The sequence below is a fragment of the Leuciscus leuciscus genome, assembly GCF_965113295.1.
Source record: "Leuciscus leuciscus genome assembly, contig: HAP1_SCAFFOLD_608, whole genome shotgun sequence".
NCBI lineage: Eukaryota > Metazoa > Chordata > Actinopteri > Cypriniformes > Leuciscidae > Leuciscus > Leuciscus leuciscus.
The window spans coordinates 5,039-19,699 of NW_028118131.1; the positions used below are offsets into that span (position 1 = coordinate 5,039).

Below are 14,661 nucleotides of genomic sequence, written 5' to 3' on the forward strand. Positions count from 1 at the left end.
TTTTGCCCTGGATAGCATGTCTGTGCCCACGTTCAGGACGCCCAGCACATGCGCCGCTCTCAGCGAGCGCAGATTGTGCTGACCCCATATGAGGAGGCATTTTGCTATTGCAAGAAGGTTCCGGGACCTGAGGCCGCCCTGGCGATTTATGTTGGACACCACCGACGTATTGTCCGTTCTGATTAGAACATGGTGGTTCCTTAATGTGAGGAGGAAGAACTGAAGGGCGTTTTCGACCGCTTTCATCTCTGGACAGTTTATGTGTAGACGCTTCTCCGCGTCTGACCACAGGCCCATTGAAGGTCTCCCTTCGTATAAGGAGGCGGAGAAGCTCAGCTTTGACGGAAGCCCTCACGCTGGATTTCTGAGTCGACGGGGCGGGGTCAGGGACGGATCCTGACCAGTCCACGCTCCCGGACGCCAGGATCGAGCAGCTGTCATCCTCCGCGACATCCCGCTCCATCTCTTCGGCCGCCACGGCAGCGGGGCGTTGGCCGTCGAGGAATGAGACTGGGGACTCGGAGAAAGATGCTCGCAGGGACACCGCCGGCGAGTGCTCTTTCACAGAGGCTTCTGGTGGCCTTTGTGAGCGGCGCTTTTTACGGCGCGGCCCAGCAGAAGGCGTGGGTACAGCGGACTTGATGGCGAACAAAGCATGTTGAGCCCGCAGGGTCGAAAGAAGCAAAGCTTCGCACTCACGGCAGCCGCCGTCGGCGAGCACGTGGTCTGCATATTCCTTTCCCAGGCAGGAAGCGCACAACTCGTGGCGGTCCCCGTCGCTGAGAACGGCTCGGCACGAGCCGCAGGACATGATGGGCATTGAAAAATGCCTTTGCTCTTTTAGAGAGAAAACGTGTGAGTTGCAGCGGCGAACACACACGGAGCAGTGAAAAGGATATGAGCGCCGGATAGCGCAGCAGGTACGGCGAGCGAAGGCGGCGAATATCCAGACGGCGTCCTTGACTCGAGCTCGTCCCGCTGAGATGCTGTTCAACGGCTTTGCTTCTCTCTCGTAGATCCAGCGAAGTCCTTCGCTGAAAGGAGACGAAATCACTTGTGCAACCTGGGCGAGGGTTTTTTATAGGCTGAAGCCAGACCCCTTTTGGCGGGCCATGACGACAGCGCGGGAAGGCTTCCCATTGGCGCTGGAGTCATGCCAAGACGCACTGATAGGTTGCAGCAGTTGCCGCAGAGCAGCCAAAAGGTGCGCAAGCTGTCTCACCTATGTCTGCCTGCTGCAGCAAATGCGTTTTACATTCTAAAATTAAGGATAATTTTTTGCTTCAGTATTCTCTAGAAAAGGAGTTTTCCCGTAGTGTAAGCTAAACTTACGCAACACGAGAGTACTCTCGTAACGTAAGCTAAACTTACGCAACACGAGAGTACTCTCGTACTCTCATATTTGGTGAGAAGTTATTCTCCGTGTGTGGATTACAAGAGTTACTCGTGTTTTGAGTGAAGAAGTAAAGATGTTTTTCATTTTTGTTTTTTGAACCGGGTATTTTCAAGTGAACTGATTCCCTCTTGGTTATATGCAGCCAGCGAGGTATGTGTATTACGTTTGTATTTCCCGTGTGTATTTGTATTTACCTCTTTATAGTGTATGTGAACGTGTTTATCTTTTACATTGTCATACTGTAGTTTGACGGTGGATTTCATTGATGGTGAATGCGATGGCGGAGAAAAGGACGACAAGAGCAATAAATCCATCAGTAACCAGAACCATGGTGTCGTTTATTTCCTGGAGGGAGTGATATAACTCTCTTTAAATAGGCTGTAGTTAGTATTTTCAGTGATTACATTACTGTTATTTTGCAGTTGCTGGAGACGAGGTTAATAGAGACAAACACAGAAAGAGTATTGTGGAGGACAGAAATGGTGAAGCTCAATGTAAGATGAGGAAGATGTTGTTGATGTGGATTCATGCAGGAGCTACAGTGAGGACTGGTGTCTGCTGGGACACATCATCTCATGTGTTGTTTACTGCCTTTGTTTGAAATATTTAATTCAAAGTAGATGTTGTATTTTTAAATATTGTTTTCTGTTGAAATAGTTGATTTCTGACTGTTTTTACGTTTTAGATACTATTTACTATTTTCCCCAATAAAGACAAACAATCAATTATTGGTTAAACCATATTTCTGTCTGCTCACCTGGCCAGTAAACAATCAAAACATTCACCTTTAGGGTTTTGGGAGGGGTATATTTTAAATGTAACCAATAAAGTCATTTTGCTGTAAGGGTTTTGGGTGGGATGAATTTCAAGTTGACCAATAAAGTGACTTTTGTGGAAAGTCTTTGGCCCAATAGCTGTCTGGTTTAGGTGTGAAAATGTCCCCAGAAAAAAATCCTTGATGGGATTTCTTGCCATGGCAACGAAATGGTATCATTACGGAAGTATCTGGACTAGTGGAATTTTATATATACGGTCAGAAATACTTGTGCATACTTCCAGAAATCAGTGGTGTTTACAGGAATTTACTAGTCCGGATACACCTCTTTTCATGCAGTGTATGGTGCATCCAGCTTGATACATCCAGCTACAATGGGGCTGGATGCCATGGTGCAGATGTGGCCGAGGCTCTGTCTGTACGTTTATCCCCCAATTGCTCTGCCTCCGGGAGTTCTGGAGAGAGTTCTCAGGGACGGGGCCCGTCTTTTGCTAATAGCCCCATTCTGGCCAACCTGAGTCTGGTTCTCTGATCTAATATCCCTCTTCGACAGCTTTCCTTGGGAGATTCCGGTCAGGAGGGAACTTCTGTCTCAGGTGGGGGGCTCAATCTTTCACCCCCACTCAGAGTTATGGAAGCTGTAGGTGTGGCCCTTGAGGGGGCCCAACTCATAGAGGCTCGTCTCTCAATTGAGGTTGTTGAGACCATTCTTCACTACAGAGCTCCCTCCATGAGGAAACTTTATGCCTTAATAATTTGCACCTGGCATGATGAAGGTTCCCAAGGTCCCCACAAGCGTGGCAAGATCTATCGTATTGCAGACCTTCTGTCTTCCTGCCTTTCACATATCAGACCAGGAGAAATTGAATCTGTTTTGCCGTCAGGGCACCAGATACTTACGTCCACAGAGCTGCCCTGTGGCGTATGTCTGATCAACTTTTTGTATGTTTCGGGTCACCCAGGAAGGGGTACCCAGTGGGAGGTCGAGTGGGTATCTCTCTTGCATAAGAGTCGGCTGGATGGCCTTCACCTTTGACTGTCCAGGCCCATTCAACTAGGAGAATGGCGGCTTCTAATGCCTTACTTTCTAGGACTTCTCTTCAGGACGTATGTGATGCGGCGGTCTGGTCCTCTCCGTATACATTCGTCAGGTTCTGCGAACTTGACCTGGGCTCCACCCTGGGGTCCCAGGTGCTATTGTCTAAGTTGTGCTTGCTTGATTTCACACAAGACAGGCACACATCATTATAGGTATTTACATTCCCATAGTGACACAAAATTACGACACAGCGCGAGTTCCCTTGAAAGGGAACATCTCGGTTACGACTGTAACCTCGCCTCCCTGAAGAGGGAACAAGACACTGTGTTGCCCTGCCATAATTCCAGCGTGCCTTGGACTGATTTCACACATGTTTCAAGACGTAATCACGCAGAGGCATTCCCATTGTGTCGTAAACTTACAACGCAGCGTCTCGTTCCCTCTTCAGGGAACTGAGGTTACAGTCATAACCGAGACGATTTCTGTTTATCTGTTCAACAGACAAATACAGTCAAACAGTTGCGGTTGGATCTCAATAAATGGAATATCACAGCAATGTGAGGAGTCTCAAGTACTGACTTCTTAAATATACAAAATAAATGGACCATTCTCTTGTTTGACAAAGAAACTTTGAGAAGTGACAATGGCTACACATGGCCGACCAAGCTTTTGAAGCATTTAAACACTTTACCTTTATTCATTTCTGTATGGAAGTAAAATAATGTCAAATGTTTTTTAAATAAAAAGCCTGTTGAATTGCACTACTTGAAAAAAAATAGGCATTGCATTAACCATGCTTGCATTTTAATGCATTGTATTTTTAGTGCTTACATTTTTATGGGCTGAAATTCAACATGGTTGAATATTTAAGCTGTGAATATTTCAATTAAAAACATTTCAAACACCTTTTCATTATTAAAAATTCAATAATCCATATTCACCTTTCATATTTCACTTCTAAAATATTCAAATTGTTTAAAAATACAACCAATAATATTCAACAGGCAATTTTCGGTCCATTTTATTTCGCTTTGCAAATTCGCTTCCACAAATTCAGTGGTTCAAATTCGACAGTAAATTCAACATTGACGTCCAGGAACTGCAGGAAAAGCAGTAGATTGCAGAGCATACTCTCCATCTGCTGTTAGTCGACCTCACCAGCAGATGGTGCAAAAGCGCGTGTTGAAGACCAGCAACAGTTAGAACAAGTCATTCATTCATAAAACGCATTTACAGCAATGTAAGTGTATTTGTGATTATTATGACGGCTGTTTTATGATAAATTCAGTGTCTTCACGGTTACTTTTCCTGTGTAGCCTACATGCATCTTTCTCTACCGTGAATGAGATTATAATGTTATTCCCCGATGCGGATATACAGATCCAATGTTACATTTTTGAGGTTGACATATATTTCTCTTGGTTGTTTAGTTGCCTTAACTTTATATTGTGGATGTGCTGCATGCAGGCTATTAGGGTTTCCCTCAATACTTCAGGATTCCCCTGCTGGACAAATACAACGCTTAACGTAGGCTAGCTTAATGGACTACAGTGATGTAAAAGACCAAACTCGCAGGCAAGCAGATGGACTCAGAATCCGATTGTTAAGTCTGACGTCACGCGTGACGTTTAGCCTTTTCCGGGTCCAAGCGCTCCTCTCGTCCAGAAATAACAATGGTGGAACCTGTAAATTTATTTACGATCACGTCCTTCTTAGTGAGGCACCCTTGGCGGTCAAAAGGGGTTTAAATTCCTTTAACACCAACAGAGTGGTTAGTGTAGCTCATCACTCAGGTGGCATAATTAAGGGTAGAGTCCAGGCATCAATGAAAAATAAGATTTACGAGGTTGAAGTGAGTTAGCTCGGGACACGGGACACAGCACTGCTGCATTGTAAAAACACTCAATAATAACCAAAACACTAGCGAAAGCGGCAGGTAGGTAGAGAGGACCTGGACTTTGGACCCGGAAAGAGTATTATCGGAGAGTGGTTACGTCACGACTTAACAACCGAATAACGCGCAAAGCTTAATGCTGAGCGTTTCCCAGTGATAGACTGGCATACAGATGGCTTGATGTTGGACATTCACACATTTAGGGACCGTCTCTAAAGTGTATACGACTTTGGTATACACGTTTCTGACTCCGATTGCTCTTTGAATAGAACAACTTACAGTCATAAAACCTACTGTAAAGTGTTCATTTAGTGTCAGGCATAATGCGCACCCTTTGGATTTTTGATATTTATTCAAATAAATTGAAGTTTGAAGTAAATTGAAGTTAGAAACGTGTATGCCAATGTTGTATGCAACTTTAGAGACGGTCCCTAAATGTGCGAATGTCCAATGTCAAGCCAATTTTTACATTTAGTCATTTAGCAGACGCTTTTATCCAAAGCGATTTACAGTTAAAGCTGCCGTCGGCAAGTCTGGCAGATTGGGTCGATTAGCCAAAATGTTGAATGTTTACAACTCTCATGCCCCTCCCCACTACCAGAGAGCACCCTCCCATCGAGGTCGTGCTCGTCAGTGCGTCACTGTGCGTGTGTACCTGATTTTCTGTGAACGCGTCCGTCTCTTCAGCATCTATCAACACCATGGACTCGGAGGTAGGCTGCCCTGGCTAATCTATCCATAGATAGCAATAACCGAGGAATTGGAAGCTTGTTAGTAGATTTTCTCTCCGCCATCATGCTTCATGCAATCTCCAGGCGAACTTCAGGCGTGGCGTGTGCATGTGATATTAACGTGCGCGAGTGAGGGGGGATCTGTGGCGTGTGCACGACCTGTGATTGACAGTCAGATCTCACACCCCCCTGCGCTGATTGGACCTGATGAAGCGGGAGCGCTGGATTTTTGCAAAACAAATAACACGCTCCAGGTGGAGTTAGAAGCTCGGGTTTTTTTCTAAAACCACCTTATTTATGTTGTTCTGTCGGATTATAGTGTCGATTACACTGAATATGATCAAAAAAATGTTAGCTTTAAACTAACAATAGGAGGACAGTATGCAAGTGCTGTGACAGTTTAAGCTAATGCAATACACGTATGCATACTATATGTATGTGTTGATTGTGTGCCAGTATATCACGAAACGCTCAGCATGAAACTTTGCACGTTAAGTTCATATTCTGAGTCCATCTGCTTGCCTGTAGCCTATATAATAGCCTACAGCCTACTTCCATAATAAGGTGCAAGATTGGTCTTTCATATCACTATCAACGGAAGGGAAATCCTTGAGTATGAGGTATTGAGGGAAACCGATTATAATCCTGTTCATGGTAGAGAAAGCTGATGACATGTAGAATACACAGGGAAAGTAACAATGAAGTTATTGAATGAAACATAAACACAGCTTTTGTGTGTTTATCATCTTTTCCGCATATACTGACACATAATCATTTTCATTTTATGAATGAATGTCTTCGTCAACAACAAGTGTAACCCTGTAAAATAAAAATGTATTACAAAAAAAAGAATTAATTAAAGAGTTGGTAAAATAATAAAATAACCAGAAATTAGTAAAGAGTGTAAGAAAAATTATAAAACCAAAAAGAAATGCATCAGTGTGATGATTGACATTTTATTGTCCAATTACGTGATGTTTATGTCAAAGTCCCGCCCCACCACGTTAGTTGCTGTATGGAGGGAACCATTTTCTTTTCTCTGCGTGACTGTGAGACGAGCAGCAGCATAACTTTATGTAAAAGTTAAGATCGTCAGAAAGGATTGAAAAAGAAACATTTATATGGTCGATTTTCTTTGGATTTGGTCAGGTTTTTTGTCCTACGCTGGAACTGTGTTCATTTCAGCGTTACGATCTAAGATGGCGAGCCTTCCCAGCGAGATGAACATTGATTGATGCAAGATTTGAGTTCACATCAACATCTGGATTTGGGTAGGAAAGTTCTGAGTGCCTGTTAGCTTTTTCAACGGGACTGAGTTTTGTTTTTGAAAGACTGCTCAGAGTATTTTGTTTTCCTGCACAAACTGATTTTTTTTTTGGAACTATAGAATCATTTTTCCACAATTCTAAGGAACTGTGGATTCTCCGAACTGAATCTTTTGGATCGAATCTTTTGAATTGAATATTTTGAATTGAATCTTTTGAACTGAATCGTTTGAACTGAATCTTTTGAATCAAATCTTCCAAACAAGCTTGAACTGAACTTTTTTTGAACTCATCCTTTTGGATTGAACAGTTCAAACGAGTCTTTTTGAACTAATTTAATTGAACTGTCTTCTTCTAAACTGTTTGTTTACACATTTTATTAAATTCTGATGTTATTTTTGAATGTGATTCAGTGAACTGTCCAATTTTACAATTGTAAACATTAGTAAATGTTTATGGGGTTGTATTTGCTATTGATATTGAAGGTGTAGTATTCTAGGAATCATTATAGCCTAGAGGGTGCACCCAATTGATTTAACGAACAACAGAGAGTAGTGAAATTGTTCATTTATTGTGAATTGAATTGAGACTCTATCACTGTGACAATTTGTTGATATTTATTTTATTTTTATTTGTTTCTTTTGAAAATCAACAATTACATTAATAGTTCATTTAAATACAAAGATTTCCTTTATTATTTAACCAGTGTTGTCTTTATTACACCTCCATAGTCGAACCTACTGGCCTAAGGATAATATTAGTAACAAGTGCAATATTATTTGACACGTGTGCTACATAAAAGTGGTGAGCCAGCCAGGAGGTGTAATTAATAGCTTTATCTATACTTTACATCCAAAAGAAAAAGAGAAAAAATCGACGAAAGAGACATTCAAATCAGTTTATTAGTGTGCCAAGTAAATTTACATTGAGGACATGGAGATAGTACAGAAGGAAAGTGTCAAAGTTGTAAATGCTCTTCTAGTCAGTGGACCAATTAACACTCTTGAGGATGAAGAGGTCCTTGATCTTCTAAAACGTCATGGATCCATCTCAAGAGTCCTTCCCATTAAAGATCCTGAGTCCAAGTATCATGACCACACCATTGTAGAGTACAACTTTGGATCAGCTATTGAATCAATAAGTCCCTTGCTACCCCTTAGCTACACCGATAAAGACGACCCAAGCTTAACTTACCAGATAAGATCCCTGAGCAGTGTCTACTCTTGTGAGGAGAGTTTTGGTGCCACAACCTCTTACTTATCCACCTTGAAAACCATTGCTAAGCAAAGTGGAAAATCCTTCAGTGCTCTGCTACGAGAGGAACTCTCTCAGATATCAAGCTTTCTAATTCCAGATGAGGTGGATGCAAATGAGCCTGCACTTGATGAGCTCAATTCCATTAAAGAGCAGAATGCATCCAAGAGGAATGTCCAGAGTCCTTGTTCCATTCTCAATGAGCCAACACTCAGTCAAGATGACTTACCAAGATATGAAAAATGGTTGTCAGACACCATGAGTCACGTTCAGCTCAATCCTGCTGAGGTGCAGAAAGTTATTGTGGAGCATATAGTTAAGAGCGAAGTCGCTGCAGCAATTCCATCTACTGCTGTAGTTAGGCTCCGCCCTTTCTCGGGGAGAATTCCCCAGCCTAACAATGAATCTGATTATGACACTTGGCGTTGTAATGTTGAATTACTCTTTGATGACCCCTCTGTGTCTGACTTACAAAGAGTAAGGAGAATTATGGAGAGTCTCTTACCTCCTGCCACTGATATCGTCAAGTCTTTAGGGCCGCGTGCCTCTCCCAGAGCTTACCTTAATGTGCTTGACGCAGCTTATGGCGCAATTGATGATGGTGATGAGTTGTTCTCAAAATTCATGAACACATTTCAGAATGATGGAGAGAAAGCATCTAGCTATCTTCAAAGGCTTCAAGTTGCTCTGAGCAAGGCAGTCAGGGGAAGTGGAATTAAATCGTCTGAGGCCAATCATCATCTTCTACGGCAGTTTTGCAGAGGCTGCTGGGATGACATCCTTATTTCTGAGCTTCGTCTCGAAACTCGTAGAGACGACCCTATCGAGTTCCAAGACTTGCTGCGTTCCCTTAGAACTAGAGAAGACAAGAGTGCACAGAAATGGTTGTGCATGAGTAGCCACACCAGTGCTTTTAAGCAGAAACCACAAGCATCACCTAGATCTGCTCATGCTTATAGCCAAGATACTACCATTTCAAGCAAATCCCCTCATGAGTCAAAATTGTTGTCTGAGACTGCTGAGTTGAAGAAGCAAATTGCTGAGTTAAAAGAACAGTTAACTTCATTGACTCTTCCAACGTCCAGAAAGACTGTCAAACCCAAGCATAAGACATTGCCCTCTTCCACTACTCCTGAGTTTGTTGCTAAGCAACCGTCCAAGTCAAACAGTGATCCTGTCATGAAATCCAGACCACGCCCTGGTTACTGCTTCAGATGCGGTGAAGATGGCCACATATCTGTAACCTGCGAAAATTCTCCGAACCCCAGGCTAGTTGAAAAGAAAAGAAACGAACTGCGGTTGAAGCAACAGGAGTGGGATAGAGAGAACAGTCATGTTGGTGCCGTTTCTTTAACCCTCTGGAGTCTGAGCGTTTTTTTGGGCCCTGGGGGTGTTCTGACATGCCCTGACATTTGTGCTTTTTTCAGTTGCTTATAAACATATTAATGGCAAAGGTGTAAATTCACTCTATATAGCACAAACAGGACTACAATAATATGTGAGCCACATGTATGTACATGTTTTCATTTTTGAGAGAATAATGTTTATGCGTGGTTATCGAAAAAACTAAAAATTAAAATTTTTGAAATAAGACCACAAAACACATACTAAATATGTGGCAATAAGACTTTTGACTTATGGATGTCGTCGCCTATAGTTTTTTCTTCAAAATTATGTGAAAATAGTCTTGCTTTATCGTTCACATAAAACCATACATTGATTTAAATTGATGTAAAACAGGTTTTGCTTGGAAAGCCAATATGCGAGGGGGCGTGAACGAGGAGTGGTTTACACCTTAGAATACACCCACTCTGCATAATGATGAGCCATTCACTCAGGTGTGACACTGACTGACAAAAGATATATTTAGAAGAAGACTTATATTGACCATTTAAGATTTTGCTTACATCTATCTTGTAAATATGTTTTGCTATTTTATTAAAATGGTTACAATTACAACAATAATTACAATTTCAACAATATTTCAAGTGTACTCTTTCTTTGTAAAAAAAAATGATTATAGGCCCTACATTTTATCTATGTATTCATTAGTTTGAATATAACCAACATTGGAACAGCTAACATCTTAGTTGATGACTTTATTTTTGACAAAAATAGTATTTTATATATAGAAATGGCTAAACAAAAGCTTATTTGATGTGGCAGTATATTCTACAGTAAAAACTGTACCCAAATCTGGTCAACAAAATGTTGTCTTTCATATTTCGTCTGACTGTAACGTTGTTTTCATGAAATATTAGGGCATATTGTTAATTTGCAGTTTAATACGTTGCTTATACAAATAGCCTACATTTTATTTCAACATTCAGTCGATGTTTACTTATCTCAGTATAGCAATACAGTTTGCTAAAACATCATCATTCATTCACACACGCGATTTAAATTTAAACTGTCTTTGCCAGCTGTGGTAAACAGCGCGCATTCATGCCGTTTATTCATTCATAAACAGAAACCCACGTGAAGAAATTCACGTGAGAAGGAAAAAACTTACTTGTATTCCTCAGCTCGCTCCTCGATATACCCGCACTTCTGAGGGACATTTTCGATTAGTATTATTCCTCACAGCGCTGCAAGACGGTGTAAACAATGATCTAAATAAACGTGTGTGTTTTCTCGAGCTGATGGGGGCGTTCACAGGATTGCCTCAGCCATTTGCGTTTGAATAGCGCGCGCTCTCCGTGGGCGGGGCCGATTATAACGTAATGAGATGAGATGAGCTCGACTGGAATCGCTCTCTTTTAATACAGATTTCACAAGATGAGAATAATTGTTTTTTTATATAAATGACTTCATTTAAAAGAAGAGAATTCAAGCTTCATGCCTGTCTGTCTGTATGTCTGTTTGACTGAGTATTCGCTGAGTTATTGTTAATTTTCGGACGCGTTTCAGAATGGACTTCACTGGCAGAGAGAAGGCAGAACTCGCTTCGTGTTTATTTTTCTTTATTTGGCAAAAAGCACAACACTTTGTTTTTATTGTGAGTATACACAAAAATAATACACATTTAACAGAATCGATTGATGTATGAAACTCCTATGGAAAATCAAAGTCAACAGAGTATTTATGAGTTTCTTTTACACTAATAAAAAAAAAGCGAGCTGGTATCGCCGGCGATACCGTAGACCTCAGGGGGTTAAACGCCTAACAGTTCCAGTTGCGGGACAAACTGGAACTAGGGAACCTAAAGGTAGTCCCCCCAGAATAAACTCAGGCCCACGCAACAAATCTCCTTCACACCACAAATTCCGTATTCAGCATCTGGTCGGATCCAAGTGTACAGCACAAGTCAGAATCTCAGGGACTGAATGTCATTGCTTACTTGACACAGGGTATCAGGTGACCACAGTTCCTTGGTCCTTTTACCAGGCTTGCTTGATTAATCATCCTATCAAGCCCCTGAATCTTCTGCTTGAGGTCAGTGGAGCAAATGGTCAGCCAGTTCCATACAAAGGATATGTTGAAATTCCAATAACTTTTCCAGAAGACATGGTTGGATCTGAGGTTGAAATTTCCACACTGGCACTAGTCGTTCCTGACTTCAAACCAGAAAAACAATCTCAAGTCTTAATCGGGATGAATACGCTTGATTCTTTGTATGAGGAATGTTCTAACTTGAATATCCTTGAACACCATTCTCCACGATACGGGTACAGTGCTGTGCTTAAAACTCTGGAATTACGGCATAAACAGAATGCCAATGGATGCATTGGACTGGTGAGACTACAAAGCAAGGAGCCCGTATTGATTCCAGCACAGCAGACAGTTGCTCTCTGCGGAAAGGCAAATGTGAATTGCTTATCCATAATAACTAAAGAATGTGTTCTTCTGGAGCCCCCATCAAACTCCTCCCTTCCTGGAGGTGTTCTTTTCTCAAGAGGTGTAGTTCAGGTGCCATCATTTTCAACGCAAAAGTTGACTGTCCAGTTACGGAATGAGTCCCATCGGGCTGTAGTACTGCAGCCAAATGCTGTGGTTGCTGAGGTGCATGCCATCGAGAGTATCATCCCTCAAGAACGCGAGGTGGGATCTGTACCTGCTGGTCGGAGCTGTTCCGAAGCAGTGATTACTTTTGACTTTGGGGACTCGCCGTTGCCTAAAGAGTGGAGGGATAGGATCAGTAAGGAGCTCAGTGATATGTCTGATGTGTTTGCTCAACATGACCTTGATTTTGGTCGAACATCCCAAGTCAAGCATCACATAAAGCTTTTTGACGAAACCCCTTTTAAACAAAGAGCCCGTCCGATCCACCCTCATGATCTGGCTGCTGTCAGACGGCATTTGCAAGAGTTAAAAGAGTCAGGAGTCATCCGGGAATCTGAGTCTCCTTTTGCATCCCCAATCGTAGTCGTACGTAAGAAGAATGGCGACGTAAGACTATGTGTGGATTACAGAAAGCTTAATTCACAAACTGTGAAAGATTCCTATGCTTTGCCGAACCTCGAAGAGTCTTTTTCTGCTTTAACGGGTTCTCGATGGTTCTCTGTCCTGGACTTGAAGTCTGGTTATTACCAGATAGAAATGGAGGAGTCTGACAAGTACAAAACCGCCTTCTCTTGTCCCTTAGGATTTTGGGAATTCAATCGGATGCCGCAAGGACTTACCAATGCACCGAGTACATTCCAACGCTTAATGGAAAAGTGTATGGAGGATCTACATCTCACCGAGGTCTTGGTGTTCCTTGATGATTTAATAGTGTTTTCCCAGACCCCTGAACAGCATGAAGAACGGCTTCTAAAAGTATTGAGAAGACTAAGAGAGTATGGGTTGAAATTATCCCCAGAAAAATGCAAGTTCTTCCAAACTTCAGTTCGGTACCTAGGCCACATAATATCTGAGACAGGAGTCTGGACGGATCCTGAAAAGATCAGTGCTCTTAAGACCTGGCCAAAACCAAAGAACCTAAAAGAGCTAGGATCATTCTTGGGATTTTCGGGATACTATCGACGGTTCATCCGCGATTATTCCAAGATAGTGAAACCCTTAAATGACTTAACTGCTGATTATGCCCCGCTGAATCGTAAGACCATGAACAGTGAGTTGAAAGGAAGTTATTACAACCCAAAAGAGTCATTTGGGAGCCGATGGACAACGGTTTGTGACGAAGCATTCGACACCATTGTCTCCAAACTAACCAGTGCTCCTGTGCTAGGTTTTGCAGACCCGACTTTGCCTTACATCCTCCACACGGATGCAAGCACCACCGGTCTTGGCGCCGCATTATATCAGGAGCAAGATGGAGAGAAAAAAGCCATAGCTTTCGCCAGTAGAGGTCTTTCTAGAAGTGAGTCTCGATACCCCGCCCATAAGTTGGAGTTTCTTGCTTTAAAGTGGGCAGTAACCGAGAAATTCTCTGACTACTTGTATGGAAATCACTTCTCTGTCATAACTGACAGTAATCCTCTTACTTACATTCTAACTTCCGCGAAGCTTGATGCCATAGGTTATCGTTGGCTATCAGCACTAGCCACATTCTCTTTCGACCTGACCTATAGATCCGGAAAGCAAAACCAAGATGCCGATGGGCTATCAAGACGCCCTCATGGCGAGCTGATCAATGATATGGTATCACAAAAGGAACTGGAACGGATACAGCAATTCACCGCCAAACATCTGGGTGGAGACAAAGGTGTTGTCATGGACTGTGCTGTTGTACAAGCTGTGTGGGACAAGCATCTGATTCAGCAAGGATGTGGAACTTCTGTTGCTCTAGTGGAGTCCTTGGCAATGGAACAGGAGGTTATTCCTGATTGTTTTGCTCAAGACCTGACGGAAGATGAGTCTGCAGTACCCGGTGTAACTGGTATAGACCTGCAACGTGAACAAAGGGAAGATGTTGTCCTGAACCAAGTCATCAGCCACTTAGAAGAAGGTCAGATGCCATGCCGGACGGTGGGGTATGAATGTCCAGACTTTCCCTTTTTGTTGAGGGAGTGGAACCGCTTGGAATTGAGGGATGGAGTTCTGTACAGACGACGACAGTTGGATGATCAAACAACTTACCAATTGGTGTTACCTGTCAAGTTCCGTGCTATGGTGCTGGAGAGCCTGCATGATCAGATGGGCCACATGGGAGTAGATCGCACCCTCGACCTTGTCCGTTCTCGCTTTTATTGGCCAAAGATGAGTACTGATGTTGAGAGGAAGATTAAGACCTGTGAACGGTGCATTAAGCGAAAAGCTTTGCCAGAGAAATCTGCCCCCTTGGTCAACATCCAAGTTACACGTGCCCTTGAGTTGCTCTGTATAGACTTTCTTTCCATTGAGCCAGACCGAAGTAATGTCCAGA

The 14,661-nt window shown here is 42.6% G+C and overlaps 1 protein-coding gene across 1 annotated transcript; it reads left to right on the plus strand.

The window, feature by feature from the left end:
* Positions 1–6,683: 6,683 nt before the first annotated feature.
* On the plus strand, positions 6,684–11,680 carry LOC309491825 (paraneoplastic antigen Ma3 homolog; the record flags this gene model as incomplete). The annotated part of the gene is made up of 3 exons (XM_082190852.1): positions 6,684–6,979; positions 7,021–9,717; positions 11,631–11,680. Exons 2-3 carry the CDS (start codon positions 8,034–8,036, stop codon positions 11,678–11,680), a joined length of 1,734 nt encoding a protein of 577 aa, XP_082046978.1. The 5' UTR covers positions 6,684–6,979; positions 7,021–8,033.
* Positions 11,681–14,661: the final 2,981 nt, after the last annotated feature.